This window comes from Podarcis erhardii (assembly GCF_964252035.2).
Source record: "Podarcis erhardii genome assembly, chromosome: 5".
Classification (NCBI taxonomy): domain Eukaryota; kingdom Metazoa; phylum Chordata; class Lepidosauria; order Squamata; family Lacertidae; genus Podarcis; species Podarcis erhardii.
The window spans coordinates 15,575,108-15,599,083 of NC_138509.1; the positions used below are offsets into that span (position 1 = coordinate 15,575,108).

At 40.2% G+C, this 23,976-nt stretch overlaps 1 protein-coding gene across 2 annotated transcripts in view; it reads left to right on the plus strand.

Annotated features, from left to right (window-relative positions):
• The window catches only part of ADK (adenosine kinase), a 199,744-nt gene that overhangs the window by 22,092 nt on the left and 153,676 nt on the right, over positions 1–23,976 (plus strand). For both annotated transcript variants that reach the window (XM_081864403.1, XM_081864404.1), the window contains exon 3: positions 6,791–6,844. In XM_081864403.1, the coding sequence (XP_081720529.1) occupies positions 6,791–6,844 (54 nt within the window). The remainder of the gene's footprint in view (positions 1–6,790; positions 6,845–23,976) is intronic.

A 23,976-nucleotide genomic window follows, 5' to 3' on the forward strand; every position in this document is an offset into this window, starting at 1 on the left:
CTCTGTAAGGAATCCGATCTCATGGACTACTTAGCAACTTGCAGTGACCGACTCTTTTAAAATAAAGAAAATAACAGAGCAAGATTATTTTGACACAGGAATGCTTTCAGACTCAACACTTTCCATGGCTAACAACTTAACTTTCAATGTTCTTCCCCTCCTTCCCCACTTTCCCAGTTATTCTTATACATATATAGAAACATAGAATTGTAGAGTTGGAAGGGACCCCGAGGATCAGGCATCCCCAAACTTAGCCCTCCAGATGTTTTGGGACTACAACTCACATCATCCCTAGCTAACAGGACCAGTGGTCAGGGATAATAATAATAATAATAATAATAATAATTTTTTATTTATACCCCGTCCTCCCCAGCCAAGGCCGGGCTCAGAGCGGCTTACAAGCAATAATAAAAACGAGAAGAATGATTACAACTTAAAAACAAAAATAAAATACAACATTAAAATAATGGAACATTAAAATATTAAAATGTAGCCTCATCGCAGGAGGAGAAGGAAAAGAAAAAAGAAAGAGAGGGAGGGAGGGAATCAAATTGGCTCCAAGCCAAAGGCCAGGCAGAACAACTCTGTCTTACAGGTCCTGCGGAAAGAAATCAGATCCTGTAGGGCCCTGGTCTCATGAGGCAGAGCGTTCCACCAGGCCGGAGCCAGAGTTGAAAAGGCCCTGGCTCTGGTTGAAGCCAATCTAACTTCCTTAGGGCCCGGGACCACTAGGGTGTTGTTATTTATGGACCTTGAGGCTCTCCGTGGGGCATACCGGGAGAGGCGGTCCCGTACGTATGAGGGTCCTAGGCTGTGAAGGGCTTTAAAGGTCAAAAGCAGCACCTTAAATCTGACCCTGTACTCCACCGGGAGCCAGTGCAGCTTGAAAAGCACTGGGTGAATATGCTCCCATGGCAGAGACCCCGTGAGGAGCCTCGCTGCAGCATTCTGTACCCGCTGGAGTTTCTGGGATGGGAACTGTAGTCCCAAAACATCTGGAGGGCCGAGTTTGGGGACGCCTGATCTAGGTCAGCCCCTATAATGCAGGAATATGTAGCTGTCCCATGCGGAATTCGAACCTGCAATCTTGGTGTTATCAGCACTATGCACTAACCGACTATACTATGTGACCTTGCTGATGGTCCGTAACAGGGCACATTAGCGGAGTAGTAAGCAGTGGCGTAGCGTGGGGGGTGCAGGGGGGGCCGACCGCACCGAGCGCAACATCTGGGGGTTAGGGTTAGGGGGTGCAAATCCACGGGTTAGGGGGTGCAAATGACTTGCCTTGCCCCGGGTGCTGACAACCCACACTACGCCGCTGGTAGTAAGAAAGATAAGTGGTTCTTACATAAGAAAAATATTCTTCTAAATTTTTTTCCAGCAATGTTGTGTGTCAGTTACTGTCAATTTCAGCTTTTAAAAGAAAAGCAAATTTAAAATTCAACATTAACATTGCCCTAGCTTGGAAATGATGATTTTTCTTCCTTTAAAAAAAAAAAAAAATCAAAATAGCCTCTCTTTTATGTTGTAGCAGAACTTGCCATTTTGAGAAGAACTAAGGCAGCACTGTCTATTTTTGGTACCCTTTCATATGTGTGGCTTTTGGCATAAGACTTTGTGGCTGAGGATAAATACTCCTTGAGCAGATGTGATATAATTGGTTGAGACTTGTGTTTTGGAATGCTTTATTTTTAACTTCCCCCTTTTGGCCATTTAGAAAATTTTACGCTTCTGGGCAGAGTTCCTAAGTTTAACTTCCTAATTTCTGAGGCAGTTGTACATTGATATAACTACAACATGTTTTATGGAAAGAGGAAGCTCTGCTGTATACCCCTACAGGGTACCAGGTTAAAATGGACCTGGTCCATCCTCAAAATTTGTACAGGTCGGTTTCTATTTTACTCTTTTTTATGTCTTCACCCTTTTCAACCTGTTGGTGAGGTGATTGCATGGAAATCTTGGACTCTTCCTCACTTCCAATCCCCAGTGTTTCTATGTGGCCTTCAAAGGGTGGTAACACTAGCTTAATGCTGGGAGTTTGCAAACTGTTCTCTCTGTATATTTACAGTCACCGCATGAAGCATTTGAACAGCTGTTGCGAGACTATTACAAGACTTTTCATCTTTCTGCTTTTCAATGAGGCCAGCAGGGCAGGCAAGATAAAGTTTTTAATAAACTACAAGGGGGCATAGTTCCTATTTCTTTTTGCCACCTCTCATAAAAAATAATTGTGATATTGGATTGTAGTATTTGCATCCACACTTAAACCCCTTTTGTGTCTCTTGCCTTGAATTCCTAATCCTCTGGTTCCATTGGGCAATCATAATTTATTTTAAGGCTCAGAATTGTGTTGTATTTCAATCCAGAGTGACGAAGGCCTGTCTGAATGTAATAAATGCACCATAGTTGGCCACAGTGCAGTGATTAACAAGCTTTAGGCTTTCCTTGCTTTCTCAATCCATTTTTAATCATTTAAACCTATTATTTTGGTGTTAAGTTCAAAAGCTCTTTAAACCTTATACAGTATTGATTGCAGCTTATAATCTTGTTGTCCAAATGCATGATAAGAGTGAGCCTGCTTGATAGAATGGGCAGTTTCAAAACTTTAGCTATACAGAAATAATTATATGTTATAAAACGCAACTACATAAAGCAATACTGATATTTTAGGCCACATAATGTGGTTAATAAAAGGATGTGAATATCTCAGGAATGGGGTGAAGCGCTAGTGACTAGTAAGATGTACCGTATATGTAACAAGAAGCTGTATTGTAATTTACATTGAACTCTTTAATTGTGAAGTCAATAGCTCTTTCAGACTTCCACTGACTTGATAAAAGGCTGAGTTATGTCCAACTCAGACGCTATTAATGAAATAGCTCTTTGGAAAACATTTATTTTAAAAAAGCAGCTGAAATGATGGCTCATTGAGTACAAGATATTGATATTTGTACCTGAAGGAACTCCTTTAGTGCCAGGACTGCCACAGGGCAAATTTGATTAGTAGCAGAATTACACTGGCTCCATTTAAATTTTATTTATTTGTTAAATTTGTATACCGGCTGCCCTCCTTCCACAGATCTCAGGGTGGCTCACAACCTAAAAATACAATGGAGATGCTGTCAGAAATTGTCATTCTGTGCTGAGTTCTCCAGCATAACTAGGAAGATTGCTCATCACATGCTGTAACATCCTCCCATTGTGGATTTTCTCATGCAGCATCATTAATTGCCCCTGGCAAGGGCAGGAAAGCACATAACACAATGAAGCCACAAAACAAAGTAACTGATCCTAAATGCTACGGGAAAGAAAATGGAGATACTGTATTGACTACATCATTGTGTTGCATGCAGTATATATTTCTGCCTTTGTTTGAGTTTAAATTATCATCATTCAGCTGAAACTCCGTACACTAACACCCCAAAAAAAGTTAGACTCAACAATTGGATAAATGTTCCTATGGCGGCCAGAGCAAACGCTGCCGCTTGGTCAGCAACCATGTCACTGCACACAGAAATTGCTAGATGCTATGCAGCTTGCCCTGTGATCTGGCTCCATGCCACCTCAGTAGCATATGGACGCTTGAATTATATTGTATGAATTAGATGGGATTGCCTTGATAACATCAGAACTACTCACAACATCACCATTCGTTTCTAGTGTGGATTGTAACGACTTGAGCTTTCATAACATGTTGAAATGTGATGGGGCTGGGCTGTTTTTTAACAGATTTGTTTTGTTGTGTATCATAATTATGGATTTAAAAAAAAATCTTTTGATGGAATTGCTTTATTGTATAACTTAATTATGTGTGGATCTTTTATAATTGATTTTATACTTGTAAACTGCTTAGAAGTCACTTTGGCATGTAATCAATCAATCAATCAATCAATCAATCAGAGATGTGTGTTTTGCAGCTGCTATTATATCTCTGACATATTGCATGACTTGCTATTGGGTGCTATTTACAAACAAAACTAGTTGATTAGAACGTTCAACCTTGTTAGCAATAAGTTAATGGATATGATGTTCTCATTTTTTGTTAAATTCTCCTTTTTTGGCTGTCTAAAGTTAACTATCCTTGGTATGCCTTGGGCTTTGGGCCTGTTGGGATTTCATTAATAGCGTCTGAGTTGGACATAACTCAGGCTTTATTTTCTAATATCCACATTTTATGTTTACCAAGGGATGGGCTTAATATGATTTAGCTTGCTTCTAATTGTACTATGTATCTAAGCTATTTCCTCCATTAAAAGTCTTATCTTCCGAATGCTAACTTCAGTCAAGGATCATTAGTTTCCAAAGTGTCTCTTAAGTGCTTGGAAAGGAGCTGAAGTACCATAATATTTCATTTGGCTACAGCTGCTTGCTTATAATTTGCTCATTGTCCAGCTTAGAATCTTGAAGTTTCTAACAGTCATGCATGATCATTCTGAAATGAGAAAAAAGAAAGTGTTTGTTATGACTGCTTTAGTGTAAAGTAGTTAAGATCTGAGGGGCACCTTATACATCAAAATGGAATTGGTTCAGAAATAAATACTCAAAATGAGCATTGAAAATGTCCATTAATTTTTAATGACCTGAACTGATTTTTTTAAAGTCTGGAAGCTATGTTCATGGAGCCAGTAGGATATAATGACTAATAGGTTGGATAAGCCTAGTTTAAAAGCTGCTTATCTGTGAATGTGAGCCTTGGATCAGAGGATAGTAAGTTAAACAGTTTCACTGGAAGGCAGGGAAAATGAAGGATGTATTTCATAAGTAGGTGGCTACCATAAAACTTAAAATTGCTTAGCCAGTTAAAAGGATTCATATACACCTTGTTTTTCAAATGCACACACATCCATTTATTGGAAACCTAATTTCCAATAAGTTTTGTGAGTGGGTGGGTGAATGATGAGTATTGGGCCAAAGTTGGCTGTTGTTCTGGAAACTTGACCTTCAATTTAGCTTCAAGCTCTGTACCCTTTTGGTGGTGTATGTGGTTTGCTATATATTGCACTCTGATGCCACAGTGCTGCAAAGGGAATACTTACAGACAAATACAAGGGCACACACCCAGGTTCAGAAAATGGGTCATTACCGTAAATCACTCTAGTAGGCTACTGCACGAAGGAAAAACCTCTTACTATTCAGCAGCTAGCAAACCTGTTGGAACTTGTACATGCTTTGTGCTTGCAAAAGATGCAAGTGCTGTCTTTAGCAGCTACTTACCTTTTAGAAAATGGGATGCTCTGCGGTCCCTCACTGTTTTCAAAAATTTGTGCCATACTCACCCAGGTCAGGTGATCGGTGAAGCGTCAGCCTTTTACCGGCTTTTTCTAGACCACCAATATTGTGACAAGGGAGGACTGCGAGAAATTTGAGAAACATACAAGTATACTGAGGGGAGAATATTTGAAGGAGATTGGAGAACTCTTTGACTTAAAGGGGAGGGCACCCACCAATCTCAGCTATTGAAGGAGCAGTCACTGAAACCAGAGCATTTGCAACAGATTTGTGGTTCGGTATCCCCTCTTTGTTGGAGAGTTTGCTCTACCCATGGTACCTATCTTCATATGTGGTGAGAGTGCCAGGTTGTTAGTAAGTTTTGGGGTGATGTTTCCTACACAATTTCAAACTTTTTAAATTTCACAGTGGTTAAAGATGCTGAGTTGCCTTTACTGCCACTATTTAAGGGAATTAATAAAAAACATACTATTCAAACCATTGATGGTTCACCACCTCGTGGCTGTTCTTATGGAGCTTAATTTTCTGTGGAAGAGAGATTGTCAATTAATTAGGTAAAATTGGCTTGGTAGAGTCTGGAAAACAGTGCTTGCTGAAAAACTAACACAGCATTGCTGAGTGGTTAGGGATGAAATTGAAAGAGACAGTTTTTATGACAATTTCCTTTTCTTGATTAACTCTTCTGCAGGGAACCCCAACCACTTGCTGCTCAGCATTTTTGTGGTGGCGGGGGGGTGGGGAGGTTATTTGTATTGACATGTGTTTTATGGCGGAGGGGAGCCACCTTATTTCTTTTTGACAATTGATCTTTGTTGGTGGTTTGTGCTGGTGCAGTTTGGTTGCAAGCCTTATGGACTTTTTACTTCTGCTTGTTTTGTTTGTACTTCCTTAGCATGCGAAGGAGGGAAATGGCATTATGTTATGGAGGATGCATAGAGACTTCTTATCCTTCTCAGAATTTGTACATCCAAACTGTAGTGCCTTCCTTCTTGAAGAGTAGCTCCCATTCATAGTACACAACGGCAAGAAGAAAAATATATATGTGAAAGACTGAAGAATCTAAGCCCCTTCTTTATTTTGTAAAATGAGCACTTTACGTGACATGGATCCATGAATTAGAAGTCCAAATGTATTGAATGTTTTTTGTCTGTCTTAAAAGTAGAGGCTTAGATAGAGACAGAAAAAATGTGCATACGTAGATGTTGCTGTGAAAGAAAAGAAAAAAAGAAGTATCATGATACGATTTTCCAGGTGGATGAGAAAGTCTCTCTCCCATAGGTGTACATTTTCTGTTTTTTCTTAAAATCATATTCTGTTAAATTTTTTGTGCTGCTTTGCAACTGTTTTAAAGCTGTTTTTATTAAATTTTGTACATCACATATGTGGAAGCAGGTTAATAAACAATACTAGTAATGTTGGTTATTGATATTATAAACTTACGTTAGAGTGTCCAGTATATAATAAAGAAGTCAGTCATATTTTCACTTCCAGGCTCTAAAACTGAAAATGGATTTGAGTAAATTTCTGATTTCAGTAACTCTCTTCCCCTCTCTATTTTCAGATATGGGTTGAAACCAAATGACCAGATCTTGGCAGAGGAGAAACACAAAGAGCTGTAAGATATTAAATAAGTTTTTTCTTAAAATTGTGGTTTTAGAAGTATATGCTCCTCCTTTTTTAGCTGGGAAAGTTGCTCTTTTAAAACTATTTCAGAAAGATGTGGTCATGGTGAAAACTGCTTTGCTCTCTTGGCTGCTGCAGTTGTATGTTTGAATGCTGTCGTGTGTGTGTGAGAGAGAGGGGGGGGGAGATGTTATTGCTTTCTAAAGATGACATTTGAAATATGCTCACAGATAATGAGTTAGATAATGAATTAAGATCAAATCTGCAAGCTAATAACTTCTGATGAAGAACTCCAAAACATTCTGGTTGGGAGGGCGGAAATATTGGATGACAGCAAGTTCCAGCAAAAACACACTAAGTGTACACAGCTTTTGCAACTGTTACCTTCCTTGTGCTTGTAAGTATGGTTTTGCTAAAAAACTAAGTCCTGAAAACTAAGCCCACCTAATCCTGAATCCTGTTCTCACAGTGGCTATTAGTTACAATGTTAGAGCTACCCTTTAAATACTATTGACATCAATAAAAAGATATTTTGCAAAGTCAGATAATCAGTATCTAGCAGCTTCTGTTCTTAAACTTAAAATAGCATTGGCTCAAACCATGGTTGTGCTCTTTTGCCTGCCTTCCTCTTAGCTTCATAAACTCATTCATGCCATAAGCTCGTTCCTGTTTGCAAACCATGGTTTGGCATGATGTCAAACTCGTCATTTCTGATTCTAGTTGGCTTCCTTTCTTAACAAAGCTTTGATGTGATGTTTGATCTGGACCTCGCTCTGCACAATGGGAAATAGCAAGGTCTGAAAGATATTTCAAATCTTAGATAAAATGTTAGCATTGTATCTTTCTACAGTTCGACTACTCTCAACTGCTAAATGTGCCGCTGCTATTACAATGGCACTGACACGTTGACTTACATGAAGGGGGCAGACTAAAAATAAAAGTACTGTTGGCTGCAGTCTTCGTAAATGGTGCATGTTATGGGGAAACTGGTAAAAGGAGAACTGTACTCCAGCTTTTATTTGTTTTGGAGTGTGGAGGATGACCCGTGTCTGGTTTTAAAAATACTCACATAAAATTATGTTTGTTTCCAAGTGCTGTTTATCCTTTCCGTAATGTGGGAGGAAAAGCCTCTGACTGATTCCTTGAACATTTTTTTCCATTCCTATTTGCAAGAATCCTTTCTTTAATAAAGGCTTCACCACTCTTTCTTTAGCTGCCCATTCTGGTGGCTTCTCTTCCACTGAACGTAATAATTCAATGAAGATTCTTAAACATGATGATGGTAAATATAAATGTCTCACTTGAGCTCATCAGTTGTTTGGTGAAAATACTCTTTATACTTCCATCAAGAAGTACAGTTATACACCATAGAATGATTTATACTTTTTTAAAACAACAGCAACCCCACAAATGTCACTGAATCTCTGTTACATCTTTTTCCTGAGAATATTTGAAGTGAACTTGAGTTGCATGTTTAAGGACTTTCAATTCTAAAATTTGTTCTGTTGCAGCAATATATATATAAAAAAATCCCAGCTGAAAGAAGATAATTTATTCCCCCTACCTGCAGTTCTTAATTTGGACACATACAAAGTATTGTGCATGTGTCTGTGGAATATTTGTCCATTTGAAAGTGACCAAACTTTCTGTTTCATGCTGAGTTTGTGTTATTGTGGATCTGACATCCTGTTTCTGTAATAAAATAAGCACTTCTATTTGTGAACAAAGTGTGCCTTTGAGGTTGTAGCAGATAGCACCCTTCCTCTATAATATTTTTGAAATATGAACAGCTTTTTAGTCCTTTTTATTAAAAGGTTATGGAAGGGTGTGAGTGAGAGTGCAGAAGTGACGGGGCGATCCTTTCCTCCACCATATTGTGATATCCTTTCTCTCTCTCTCTCTCTCTCTCTCTCTCTCTCTCCCCCCCCCCCCCCCATTTCAGATTTCTTGCCTTCTTGTTTAATGAAGAATTATCTTCTTTAAAGGGAAAGGCTAAAGTTCCCAGTTTATTTCTGTGCCTTTTTAATACCTGGTTCTCAGCAAGCAATAATTGAGCAGATGAAGCTTTTGCCAACTTAGGGATGACTATGTCACAAACAATTGGTAACTTGCTGTATTATGTGACCCACACCCCTGGGTTGACCTATATATCCAAGTCTGGACTGCAGTGACACCCCCCACACCAATTTTGTCCATAGCTGGGTTGTTTTTTTAGAGGGGCACTTTTAGGGTATGTGAGCGTCACTCCTATGAATGTCTACATAATAAGCTTCATAGAGTTCAGAAGGACTTGCTTCCAGGAAAATGTGCGTAGTAATGCAGCCTACATGCTTGTGTCATTTTTAAAACATGGGACACACAAAAATATGCCTTGGGCAAAGACAGAATGTGCTTATATGAGTAATACTCTGTCAGGGGTTTTAATTCCCTCCCTCCCTCCCTCCTTCTCTCTCTCTCTCTCTCTCTCTCTCTCTCTCTCACACACACACACACACACACACACAATTTCACCAGGCAGATGCATGAGCAATGAGGCTTGGGTATCTCTTCATAAAGAAGTGTTAGTTAATCCCTTCATGTGGTGTTCTGGAAGCATTTAGGAGTACATATAACTAATTTGCACTTTGCCATGGCTTGCTAGGTGGCCCAAAGAGTTTCTATAGTGACATGATCTTTGAAATTTAAAGAAAAAGCATTTAGAGTAGATAAAATTTTTATAGGGTTTTCAAAATGCCTACAGAATTGGCTGTTATAGCTGGAACGTGCCTGGGATGCAGTTCTTGGGCTGCCATGTGATTGACTCATGACTAAATGAGATAATAGTCTGGTTTGTTCCCCATAAAGCTCAGTTTATAACTGAGGATGGATTTCTGAAATGTCTCTTTTTAGTACGTCAGCTTGGCACAGATGTGACTGAGATGCAGTAGCTCAACATCAGCACCTCACAGTCAAAGAGTTTACAGAAGCACTATGGAGTGCTTCTTAAGAACAACACAGCCCGCTTAATCTGCAGGCATCCCTTTATAGATTTTGTTGTTCCATACTGCTTAAAAACACAGGGGTTTAAACCATTGTGCCGCTTGGACTTGCCGATTGGGAGGTTGGCGGTTCGAGGCCCCATGATGGGGTGAGCTCCCATTGTTCGGTCCCAGCTCCTGCCAACCTAGCAGTTCAAAAGCACACAGTGCAAGTAGATAAATAGATACCACTGCAGCAGGAAGGTAAATGGTGTTTCTGTGCACTGCTCTGGCTTTGCCAGAAGTGGCTTAGTCATGCTGGCCACATGACCCAGAAAACTGCCTGCGGAAGTGGACAAACGCCAGCTCCCTCGGCCTGTAAAGCGAGATGAGCGCCGCAACCCCAGAGTCGTTTGAAACTGGACTTAACTGTCAGGGGTCCCTTTACCTTTACTGCTTAAAAATGTTTACTGTCTTGCGTGAAACCCAAATGTGAGTGAGTGAGGATAGTACCACCAGAAAGAGGGTAGAAAAGCTTTTGGATTTTAAAGCAAAAACTTCCACTAAGCTCTTGAGACTTCAGTAAAAGACCTGTGCGGGAGGTCAGTTGCTTGCTAGATAGATGACATTCTTTCTCCATCCCTCCTTGTGGTAGCAGAGGATCTAGAGAGAAGAAAAACAAAAAATACATTTTTATCTTTTAGCAGAAGAGGGAATTTCCCCTAGCTACTCGCATGTGAAAGTGTAAACCCAACCAATTGTTTTAAACTGATATTGCTGGCCAGGAACCTTATCAGATTCCTGCCAGTCCTAAACACTTCAAAACACATGCTGAAGTGTTGGTATGCCAATATGTTGTTCATGACTCAACACTAGTGGAAGTGAAAGCCTCCCCTGTAGAGGATACTTGGAATTCTTGAATCCCTCCACAATTGATTTCTAATTGATCTTACACTTGCAATGTACTGTCAGTTCACTGTGTCAGGTTGCCAAGCCATGGAACAGCACCAAGAAACCAGATATGTCATCCTTTGAATTCTGCAGAGCACACATAGCAGATAGCAAATGTTTAAAACAGTTTCAATGCTTAGCATGTTGATTTTACTGTCTTAATGATGTAAAACAAGAACTGCAAAGTTGTCACGGCTTTTGAAAAGCTTTCTGGAAGTACTTGTACTTGATAAAGCATACTTGCAGCTTTGTACGTTACAGCCCATGTGCAAAGGCTGTCAAATGTTTGCATGCTGTGACTTTCTGCACGGGGATCATACCATTTGTGAGCCAAATAATCTCTGCGTGCCAGCTCTGCATGTATTGGCAGCCATGGGGCTGGTGTGGATGCTTGCTACAAATTTAGGCCGTGGATATGATAAATTTTCTAGGTGGTTTTCAACAGCCTGCTTTGGTAAATTGTAGGTTATGAAAGTGGACATTAGTGGAGAGGAAATGAAAATACTGTTTTGAGAATAACAGCAAAAAACCAGTCACAATTTCAGTAAAAATAATAATTATGGAGTACATGGAGAGTAGTGCTTATAAAGAGTGTATCTTGCAGCCTGATTCTAACAAATTGTTTTGGCTAAGCCTAACTTTGTATAAGGGATGTGGGCGGCGCTGTGGTCTAAACCACTGAGCCTCTTGGGCTGGCCGATCAGAAGATCAGCGGTTCGAATCCCTGCCACGGGGTGAACTCCTGTTGCTCGGTCCCATATCCTGCCAACCTAGCAGTTCGAAAGCATGCCCAAAAGTGCAAGTAGAAAAATAGGTACCGCTCTGGCGGGAAGGTAAACGGCGTTTCTGTGCGCTGCTCTGGTTTTGCTAGATGTGGCTTAGTCATGCTGGCCGCATGACCCGGAAAAACTGTCTGCGGACAAACACCGGCTCCCTCGGCCTGTAAAGCGAGATGAGCACCACAACCCCAGAGTCATCTGCGACTGGACTTAACTGTCAGGGGTCCTTTACCTTTACCTTTTTAAACTTTGTATAGAATTGGATTGCCAATGGTGTAGCTTTATATTTCCACTGGAAAAATTAACAGGTGTGGGTGGGTGTTACTTTTTTTGGTTTTTTTTATAGCAAGTATGCCCTCCAGATTTTCTTCTTTTCTATAATTCTCATCAACCATAGTCAGCACAATTGGAGTTGTGGTTAAAAACATCTGGAGGGCAACAGATTAGGAAAGGTTGGTGTAGCTAATAGCATGTGAAAATAAGCTTGAAAACACACAGTTTCTCACGAAATCTCAGATTCAGGGCAGTGTGGTGTGGAGCTGAGGTAGATTTCTGGTGGTCAGAGGTGGTGCTTCAGCGCTCTGAATAATTTTTCCTTGTGGGTATCAGAAAGAGATTACACAGGTTTGTTACAACTACTTTGTTCAAATGGCAAAACTTGAGCCACCTTTTGATGTTAAATTTGGATTTAGTTCTCTATTACAAAATGTGCACAGCTCTGTTTATAAGCAGATAGTGTTGTTATGAGAAATATATTGAATGGTACTTCACTCAATGTAGTGAAGGAAGGTACACATCCAAAATGCATTCTGTACCTATTTTGGTGTAGCAGCTATGTGTCTCCCCGCTTCCCAGCAGCATATCTTTGCACAGGTAGATTCTATCCTACGCAAAGGGGGTTCTGGCAAAAGCATTGGCAGGAACTGAGAGATTTCTGTCTGTTGGCAATGGAGGACAAAAGCTCTTAATATATGTCTTACATTCTGGACTTTTAATTCCTGGATTGAATTAACCTATGAATGAAACTGAAGTTTCCTGCAGCTATGATTGGCATATTCATCTTGCTGCTAACTGTAGGTTTTCCCCTGCCCATGCACTTTTGCAGTGCCTGAGCTGCTGAAAAAGAGACCCATATTATTCTGGTTCATTTCTTTTAATCAAATCTTGCTGTGCTGATGATGCAAATGCACAAGTTAGACTTTTGAAATTGCAGTGTAGTTTATTTTGAAACTAATAAACTACAGTACATAGATGATGCCACTAGAGGTCATGATGTACATTTGAAGTGGAGTTGATTTGTGTATGCTTTTCAACTGGGAGGCAGGATATTGCACTGTGACCTTCTGCCTACTTGAATATTTCACATCAGCTAGCACCCCCACCCCCCATATACACCATATAGTGCATATATTCCCAGGCTCGTTCCATTGCACTTTAGTTTGGAAAATGATGACTGAAAGCTGCCTTTTCGTTTCCTTTTTGTTTACGGTTTATTTCAAAAGTGTGCAATTGTAAACTTGTCTGCTTCGTACTGGACAAGATCCTGGCTTGTTAGAATAAAAGTGCAAGGGTTACATAACCTTGGATTGGTAGTTTCGGTTCAAGTCTGTTTCTCCAAAAAAGGAAACCTGAAAGGTGCTCTCAGAGCTGCTTTAGCACTGAGCTGTGAATTGGGAAGTTCAAGGTTCAAACTTTACCACTGCCATGAATTCACTATACGATTTTAGTTCAGCTCATAGGTTAGATTACTGCAATGCGTTCTGTGTTGAGCTGCCTCTGAAGACTGTTTGGAAACTTCAAGTGGTGCAGCTTGCATACTGGAGCAAGACGGTTTGAGCATATTACACCGATTCTGGCCTGACTGCACTGGATGACAATTAGTTTCTGGGCCCAATTCAAAGTGCTAGCTTCGACCTATAAAGCCTAAAATGGCTCAGGACCATAATACCTCAAGGTCCACCTCACCAATATAAACCAACCCCAAACCTGCAATCACCAGAGGCACTTTGTCTTTAAATACCTGGGGTAGCTCAGTTGGTAGAGCAGTATTATTATGTATGATTTATTGAATTTATATACTGTACTGCCCCATACCCGGAGGTCTCAGGGCAGTTCATGAGACTCTTAATCTCAGAGTGATGGGTTTGAGCCCCACGTTGGGCAAAAGATTCCTGCATTGCAGGGGTTTGGACTAGATGACCCCTGGTGTCCCTTCCAACTTGACGTTTTATTATTCTTCATCTGCCCCCTCCACAAGAGGTCAGAGGGTGACAATATGAAAACAGGCCTTTTCTGCAGTAGCTTCTAGTTTGTGGAATGTTCTCCCCAGGGAGGCTTGCCTGATTCCTTCGTTACATACCTTTAGGTGCCAGGCGAAAATGTTTTTCTATAACCAGGTCTTTGGCTGATTAAACAATTTAAATGTGTTTGTGGGAGGGGGCTTATTTGTTTGCTTTTGTTTGCTTTTTGTATGTTTTTTGTGTTGTAGTTTTTAAATTTTATGTTGTGCCCTCCACTGTGATCTTTGGATGAGTGACAGTATGCAAATTTAATAAGTAAGAAATAAATATCTCTACCAGTCTTACATTTGCAATATGGGGATAATAGTGACCTATCTTACAGGGTTGATATACAGATTACTATGGTAACATTTGTGACATGGTTTGTGGCTTTACATAACTGTAGAAACTCATCCTATTTTGTTTCTTTCTTCTGCTCTGGCAAGGTTCCTTTTTTAATAAAAACAACAGAAGAGAAAGGCTTCAAGATGCACTGGAAGTATGCACCTTATTAGACCCCAAGCGTTCTGACTGTGAAGACTTTTGCCAGAGGCATTATGAAAAATATAATTTCATACATTCATTTGGATAAAGTACTGTTTTCAAAAATATCTCCCCAGCACATCGCTGGGACAGGCCCAATGCAGCTTGTTCTTTCCTCCGTTTATCAACATCTTGATGTATCACTCACTATATGGCAATGTTTGGCTGGTGAAACACTGCAATGTTGAAATGCTGCTATCGCCCAGCCCTAGTTACAATCAAGTTCAGCATCACTGTAGTGTTGTGATTTCTGTACCCATGTTCAGGACACCACCTCAGAGTTTACCTTGCCATTTTTCTCCAGAAAAAGTAAATCAGAACATTTTAAAAAGCTAAACAAAAACAGAAGCCCATGGTTTAATTGCATGTTTGCTTTCATGGTTAAATGGCAAGTGGCTACACTTAGGAAGCTGACGTAGTTTAAAAAAGTGTAGACAGCTATGGTTGCATTGGACACTGGGGACTAATAAATATGGAGCCAGCAGCTGTTAGCATAGGAGCATTCAGATTTTGATGCAGATATTGCCACACTTATTTTGTGTCTCAGAGGAAACAGGTCTATGTGATGTTTCTGTAAAGCAGTGGAAAGATGGGCAGCATTATAAGGAAATGTTTTTATGTATGAATGACATGTTTGGCTGATGGGAAACAATTATTCTTAACTTAAGCGTAGCATCCTCAAACAAGGCCTAATTTGTGCGGGGGTTGGCTCCCTCTGTAGTATTTGTTTAAAACTGCAGCCTGTCTTCTTGACCTGCGTTAAAACTACTCCCTTGCAGAAGATCTCAATTGTCTTTTGTGCTCTGTTACCCCAAACAAAACGGCCAAAGAAAAATTTCAGCTAGTAGCAGTGTTTCTTGAGCTGTAAAATTGAGAATGTTCATCACGGTCAGGGAAAAAAAATATTTGCCTGTGATGCCAGGAGTGACAGTTGCACATCTGGGAAAGCACCTACTCGTGGCTACGACCGGGATCAAGTTCCTACAACAACCCAGGATTCCAGCCCAGACCTGTTTTCTCTTGCTCATTTCTTAACCCCAAACAGCGAGAGAGAGATTTATTACTTGCTGAAGAAAGAAGCACCCTTTATTGCTGTCACTGATGACACCACTGCCTCTGTTTACTCTGCACGACTAGGGAAAGCACATCCTTGCATCACCTAGTGGCAAGGTACAAGCCAAATTCTAAGATTATTCTCTTCCATCACTCTGGTCTTCTCCACTAATGTTCCCCAGCTTTACCAGCCCTCCTCTTCCTTTCTTTGTCTCCATCTTCTCATTTTTGGTCTCCATCACCAGTTCTCTTCTGTTGTTCCTCCTTGGTCTCTCCACCCTCCTCCCTGTTCTGCCACCATTCAGGATTTAAATGCTTTCCACCTAATTAGCAACCACACACCTCTCAACATTCTGAGCTGCAATGGTCTGTTTTGTTTCTTTCTGGGCCAGTATTCAAGTCACTATTTTTTTTCCATTTCTTCCAACTGTATTCTCTGCACTTGAAATTTGCATCTGGTTTCCATGTTTCAGCATTAGTTTATGGTGGTTTCCCCCACCCTATCCTATAATGCTCCCATTCTAAAATGACAGGACCGTCAGTGCAATAGTTGTCTACCCACTGGGCTGGCATTTGTTTGTATTTTGCAAGATGGAGGTTTTTAAAGGAAGTTTGGATAGCTTTCTGTCAGGGATTCTTTAGCCATGATTCCTGCATTGCAAGGGATTGAACGAATGACCGTGGGACCCACTTCCAACTCTACGACTCTATGCTTCTACGTCATTGGTGCAATAATAATGCATTAGTGGTGGGTTTATAATGGACTGTCCAAACACCATTCCACTCTATTAGTTGTTCTGCGATGCTTTCCAGTGTTACTGCATTATTGCCATCCGGAAGAGCTGTCTTGCACTATAGTGCAACAAAAGTGGGGACCCCCCCCCTCACCCTGAACATCTGTGGTATAAGAAGTTACAGCATTTCAGAAAAAAGCTACAGGACTTGCACTGATTTGGGAACAAAGCAGTCTGACCACCTTGAAAACTTTGCAGGCACAAATAGTATTGAAAGCAAGATTGGTTGCTATCCATTGGTATCCGAATGGATACCATCCTGAGCACATGTAATAATGAGTGCACAGTAAAAAGGAGATCTAGAGGGTCTCTGTTACTAGAATTGTATGGTTACAGCCTCCCTCTTTTTATAACTAAAACATCCTTGGCCAAAAAACATTCCCCTTATGAGGAATCTGTTCCACTTCTCTTGGACAGGGACTCTCACCTGAAGAATTTCATGGGGCATTTTAAAAAAAACTATAGTATGCACACAAAGAAGTGAAGAAGGTAAAAAAGACCAAACCTAGCCAAAAAGACCAAACCTGGTACCCAGGAGTTGCTTACTGTTAGGTGCAGGATACAGCTAAAACTATTTCAGCATATTGGCAGTCCACAAGCCAGCCTAGATGATATTTTTTCTCTTGCAGGCTTTGAGAATCAGGGTTGTCCTTTCTTCCAGACTGTCCTCTAGCCCAGTGTTTTCCAACCTTGGGCCTCCAGCTGTTTTCAGACTACAACTCCTTCACCACTGGCTTGCTAGCCAAGGATGATAAGAGTTGCAGTCCAAAAACAGCTGGAGACCCAAAGTTGGGAAACACTGCTCTAACCTAAAATGACCAAAACAAAATAAAAAAAATCCTTCCAGTAGCACCTTAAAGACCAACTAAGTTAGTTCTTGGTATGAGCTTTCGTGTGCATGCACTTCGAAGTGTGCATGCACACGAAAGCTCATACCAAGAACTAACTTAGTTGGTCTTTAAGGTGCTACTGGAAGGAATTTTTTTATTTTGTTTTGACTATGGCAGACCAACACGGCTACCTATCTGTAACTAAAATGACCAGTCTGCAGCAACAGTGGACTGCCTAACAGAGACATAAGTAAGCATACAATGTTTCTGTAGATGTGCAACATACTCATTGAAACCGCTTCAATTAATTAATAATGTGTTGGCTCCTTGTACAAAAGCTCATCAGCTTTGAGCTATGTTTCACCTGGATCCCTGTACTTAACATAAATCCCTTTAGTTTATCTCAACTCTTTTAGGATGATGCAGTTGCTAAGTCGCCAGTGAAAAATAGAATGCAGTCACTTTGAATGAATGTGAATAGACCGCCACTTGATGGTGCTGCTGTTATGCAATTTGTTTAATGTGGTCACCATGAAATTAAATTGAAAAAGCTGTGTAACACGAGACCTGCTAAAAGGAAACCTGATGATATTGCACCACTAAACCACAGGGAAAATAATTCATTGCTACCCCCATTCAATCTGTTCGGGTTACACAATCTGCAGAGCTCAAATAAGGATCATAAAACAGATCTTTAAAATAAGCTTGGCAGGAAGCCTGCCATTCTACAACATAGTCACTTTAATAGTGATGGCATGCCTGGAAAAAGGGACATGCACCCAGTCAGCTCTGTAACATCTGCATATTCATATGATGTCTAATTATCCTCAAAGAGATATTGTTATTGAAATTGTCACTTGGAATGCCTTTCTAACAAGGATGCTGTCTTTTAAAACAGCAGGGAGTGCATCATTATCTACCTATTACATTTTTTGGTAAAAAGTTTTGACTCCTTTATGCAAATATAATGCACTGCACCATACAGATGAGAAGGTAAATAGGCTTTGAAAGCCCTTCACTTTTTAAAGTAAGAGAGAAAGATGTGTTCTCAATATAAATTTGCATTTCAAGACGTAAGCAATTATATGAAAAGGTGTGCTTCCATCTGAAGGCTGCAGTTTAATAATAGGGTAGGGATTGAGAAGCAGAATTGTATATCTTTTGGAATACAATATGGGAAAAACTGAAATGTACTTCACTTCCCACAGAAGCTGAAGCTTGCTAATATTATGATTTACACTCCTTTTTATTCTCTTTTATTTTGATTAGTTTACATTTTATTTTTAAGTGCTCAACTGTCTAATTTTGATGGCTAGAATATATTGCAAAGTGTCTTGTCTTTTTTTTTTTTTTTTTTGTATGGGATCCATTTTGAATGCCTTGAATGAAAATGAAAAACTAAAGACTCCACAAACCACACTTTTATGGCAAAATTGGGAGAAGAACAAAGGCTGCTGTAGTCAGTCATCACACATAATGTGACCACCACAAAAAGGAAATACATTTCCTGTTTGGTTTAAGAGGGTATTTTTTGTTTATTGAAGACAATGGAGAGGGAAAATGGCTCAGCCACCTCATGCTTGTGCCAGTCTTTTGTTCCACTTGCAAGCTTTATTTGGGAGGCATTGAATTGATTTTCTGTTACAAACCAGCACTTCGTATACTGGTTATTCAGCTGGAGTTCTGAATTACACACTGAATTATCAACTGTAGTTCAGTCCAATAGTTATGTTAAAGAAAGTTCTGGGGATTAGGTGCCTTGATGGGTCAGCCCAAGCTACACCCTTTGAAGTTTGTAATTATGCAGGGTTAGCTTGTTCAGTGCCCTTTCCCCCAGAGCAACCAACCAGATGCCTACACAAAATTTGCAAGTACGACATGAGCACGATAACCCATTGTTTCTCAGCAACAAGTATTCAGAGGATTGCAGTAGGAGCATGTCTTGCACAGGGGTTATGTTCTGGGGATGACACACTTATGGGGATGGCACACTTATATGCAAAAATATATATGCAAAAACATGTATACGCAAACCACCCCCACACGAGTATCCCTATCTTTCCAGAGCTATGTGCCAAGCGGGCCTTCCCCGCAAAGCAAGGCAAAGAGCTTAAAAGCTCACTGTCTTGTATACCAGGCTCTGGGATGCTCTCGTGAGATCTTGTGGGGCCATCTGAGTTTCCCAAGATCTTACGAGAGCAGCCCAGTACCCGGTAAGTGAGGGAGAGAGCTTAATAGCTCTTTCCGCACTGAGAAAGCCCTCTGCAAAAAGTGTTTTTAAGCTCTCCGCCCTCTGTGTGTGTAATTTGTGTGGTTTCATCTGGCCAGCCGTCATCTGCCTAAAGTTGAAATCATGCAGATTAAATGTGCATACGTTTCAATCATATTGTATTGGTATCATAACTAGCTGTCATTGAAAACTTTATCTACCCAGGGATTTTGTCTAATTTCCATTTTTGGCACATCTTGTGTGTCATGGAGGTCCTGATGCTTTCCAAATACTGATTCTTCTCTTTTTCAAATAAACCTTTAATGCCGAAAGCTTTTTATGTTGTACTGTTACGTTTATTGACTTGCTCCATATTCATCTCTCCTAAATCTTCTGTGAAATTTGGTTGTGATGAGTACATATATATACAATACTACATGAGTGTGTTTATTATTATTTTTTGCCATGGCAAATGCCATAGGACCATTCCTTGAGCAGATGTTTACTCCTTTCTTACTCAAGCTCACATTGGTTGCCTATGCAGTGGGATAAAAGAGAGTATCACTTACTCCATAAAACAGGATGCAATTCAGTTGCCTTTTATATCATGCAGGATAACAAGGGGAGCCAAAGAAAATGAACAAAGGGCACAACATAGACTGCATAATAATGGTAGAATCTAGGGTTAACGTGGGGTTTCTGTTTCCACTTGGAAATATACATTTGCTCCTTTTCAAAGTGGTGCAAGCTGAATGGTTCAAACTCGGTTTCCAGTAGCACTGCTCAAATTCCAGATGTGTCTTTTGCAGGTATTGCAGGACACTGGGGGCTGACCTGATCAACAGTAAATCTTGACAAAGTGTGCAGATGTGTGATCCACAACAGCTTCTGATGATGTTGTGGACTGGAGAAGCATCAAAAAGAAGCAAAAGATCAAACATGCTAAAATTGTAGTAGAAAGAAGCCCATTTAGATAAGCTCAAATAACAGCTATTAGTGATGTTCCATAAAGACTTGTGCAAGGGTTAATCCTGTGCTATAATAGGTAGATTGTTTAGCAGTTCTTCTTGTTCTTCTTGCAGAAGAGCATCTTCTGATATAGTTTTCATTTCTTTCATACAGTGCTGTAGATCGAGGTACAAGACTTTTCGTGAACCAAAGAGGTCTTCTACTTGTGGAGGGCATTTTTTAATCCAACACTGTGTGTGTGTTTGTGGTCATATTTTTTGCTTCAGTGGGTTTCCACCATTTAATGACTGGAAAAATACTGTAGGTTGTTGTAACTAAAAGTTAAATCAGCTGAAAGGTAATAATGAAGTTAGTGAGGATTTGGAAGTCTTTGGAATTTGTAGGAGTGCTGCTACGTTTATCTTCATTAAACAAGAGTAAGAAATCAGTTTAAAGTATTTAAACTTTAGTAAATGCGTCTCTATGTATCAGTGTGTCTGACGATAAAGCAACAGTGGACGTAAGGTTCCCTTGGTTTCAGTTTTGAGCTTATAATAGTGTTGAGGTCATTGATAAACGAATTTGATTGGGTTTGTAATAGTGAGACATGCTTATAGTAAATTGCATGCATCAAATTGACTTGAAAGTGGTCTATTAGTGGCATTGATTCAAACTGCTAGAAAATTTATCTAAATTTAATAATTGAATAATAGAAACTGGTTCCTCATACTTAGAGATAATTTATTTAGCTCAAGTGGGCTACAGGAGTACTTGGATGGGAAAGTAAATTATGGAGCTAGAGCTGTTACTAGAACAGGAGAAAGTACAGTTGCAATAAAATTACGGAATGAAAATACATAACATATAGATATAAAATTGCCTTGTACTGAGCCAGACTATTGGTTCCTCTAGCCCAGTGCTGCCTGCTGTAACATGAGCACTCCCAAATCCTCAAGCGGAGTTATTTTGCAGCCATTTCAAACGGTAGATATAGGGGTTGCATTTGAGATCTTCTGTTCTACTACGTTGCTGTGGGCTTGATGCTGTAGTGGAACCCAGTCACAAAGAACCCTCCAAGCCATAAGCCTCAAGGCTGGCTTTCTGCAGGGGTGGTCATCATAACCCCTGAGGACCTTAAGAACCAGGACTTCAGGTCTTGTTCACAGGTCCAGGCAACCCACTCAAGTAAGAAAGCCAGAGATGATGGTGCCTTTGAGACTCTTCATTCTGCAGGGTCAGAGCACATGAGAGGTAGATCCTCCCAGAGAGTATGTAAGTTGAAAGCAAGCATGCACAGGAACAAGTCTGCTCAGTGGGACCTGTCCAGGGTCCTGAAAAATATTGTTTTTTTTAAAAGATTCTCGATCCAGGATTAACTCCTCTTTGTTTACCTGTTCTCCCCATCTGTCATGAATTTCCATTCCTGTATGTTCATGACCTTTGGGTAAAGTGTCATGTGGAGTGAATGTTACTGACCCTCTTAATTTCCCAATGATGGTTTGATTGGGTACAAATAACAAGTATCTAATTCCAGCAGTTTTTATTTTGACAATAGACTGATGAAATGGACGTTTGAGAAGTTCCTTAAGATTTACTGTCCATGATATGGAACCTCAGCTTTTGGCCATAAGTATCAGCGTCTCATGTGATGAGTTTTGGAAAACTGTTTTGTGCAAATTGGACATGAGAGCTTATCTTTATATACTAAATAAGGTGGTAGCATTTTGAATTACACTGCTTCAGATTGAAGGCTGGGGACAGGCATGCATTTTTGAATGTTCTACCAAGAAAAGCTCCTTGCGTGCAGTGAATGTCAGGGAAAGGGGCATGCTAAATATTTACCCCTGACATGCTATATGCAGCAGCTTCGGGATTGGTATTCAAAATTATTATTATTATTATTAAATTTGTATACAGCCCTTTATCCGTAGATCTCTGGGTGGTTCACAACATAAAAATACAAGATAAAAACACAAAATAGATAATAAAACAAAACCCATAAACCAGTAACCCCCACAAACACATTTAAAAGGGTATAAACCTGCTTGAAAAGGGATGCTTTTGCCTGGGTGCCTAAAAGTATATAATGAAGGCACTAGATCAGCGGTTCTCAACCTGTGGGTCCCCAGATGTTGTTGGACTACAACTCCCATCATCCCTGAGCTCTGGCCTTGCTAGCTACGGGTGATGGGAGTTGTAGTCCCTGGGGAGAGCATTCCACAAACGGAACCATTGCAGGAAAGACCCATTCTCATGTTGCCACCCTCTGGACCTCCCATGGAGGAAGAAAATGAAGAAGGGCCTCAGATGATGATTGCAGAGTCTGGGTAGGTTGATATGGAGAGAGATGGGCCTTGAGGGATTGTGGTCCTGAGTTGTTTAAGGCTTTATAGGTCAAAACCAGCACTCAGAATTGGAACCAGAAACCAATTGGCTGCCAATGCAGCCGGGCAACCTGGCCGTTGAATTCTGCACCAACTGAAGTTTCGGCCTTACATATGATCTCCTCCTACAGACCCTTAGTCTACCACCTTGTTTTGTGTTCTGTAGAGATCAGTTCTGAAACTACTGAAATTTTGGAACTCTCTCTACCATAAATGTTTTTATTGTGAATCAAGTTGCAGAAAACTATTAGTAACACAATGAATGAACACAAAACAAGGCATTTTGGACAACTGGAATTGACAGAAGGCTACTCAAACATAAACATCAAACAAGTAATTGCCTTTTTTTCTAGTCACTATCCCTAGGGGGCATTTATTTCAGGCATGCTGAAGTTAGCATGTGGACAATTTTCCATTTTCTTAATTCAAATAATGTAAGAAGTGTATGTGTTGAGTTTTCATGCCTTAAAATATATGCAAATATTCCAGTAAAAATAATTTCTGAGTAAAGTTTTGAATTTGTTTTATAGTCAGGCAACATGGCTGAGAAGCCTGAGGATGGAGGGAGCTCTTAATACTTTAGAAAGGAATAGCAGTCACTTTTTCTGGGAGTAGCAATTGCTTGAAAATTGAATTAACCAGTAAGCAAAGAAGGGCTTCCTTTATTTACTGATAGATGAGCTTTCTGAGGCTGTGCATAGACACCTTGACAATGGTAAGCTGTACTAAGCTATGACAGACATGTATATGATGAATATGCTTGGTAATGAAAGCAATGGCCTGGAGCTAGTTTGCCAGGCAGATCTTACTGACAAGGTAAAGAGTGCAACCCAGTAAACATTCTTTATACGAATGTCTAACTTATTAGAATACGGAACCTTATGTAGCACCGTGTCCAAGAGGGATGTAAAATATTGTGACAAGCTGGGGGAGAAGGCAGGGGAATAAAAAAAAATGATTCTGTTTAGACTAAGCATTCTCCCTGAGCACAGAATACTGACTGGCTATAGGAGGGAGAAACTCGGGGTGGGGTAGAGTAGAGTGGCATAGAGCAGTGTTTCCCAACCTTGGGCCTCCAGCTGTTTTTGAACTACAACTCCCATCATCCCTGACTAGCAAGACCAGTGGCAAGGGATGATGGGAATTGTAGTCCAAAAACAGCTGGAGGCCCAAGGTTGGGAAACACTGGCATAGAGTATCTTTGAAGATAGCACAGCTAGCCAAAACAGGAGCACTCCACATTGTATATTTTGTTGCAGGTCCCACTTATGGTATGCATTATTCAGCAGTCCTTCTTCTCCATTGCCCCATTTTCCATAACCCCACCACATATAAACACAATATTTTTAAGGATGAAAAGGACTTGCTTACCTATGCAGATGCAATTTGGTTCCTTA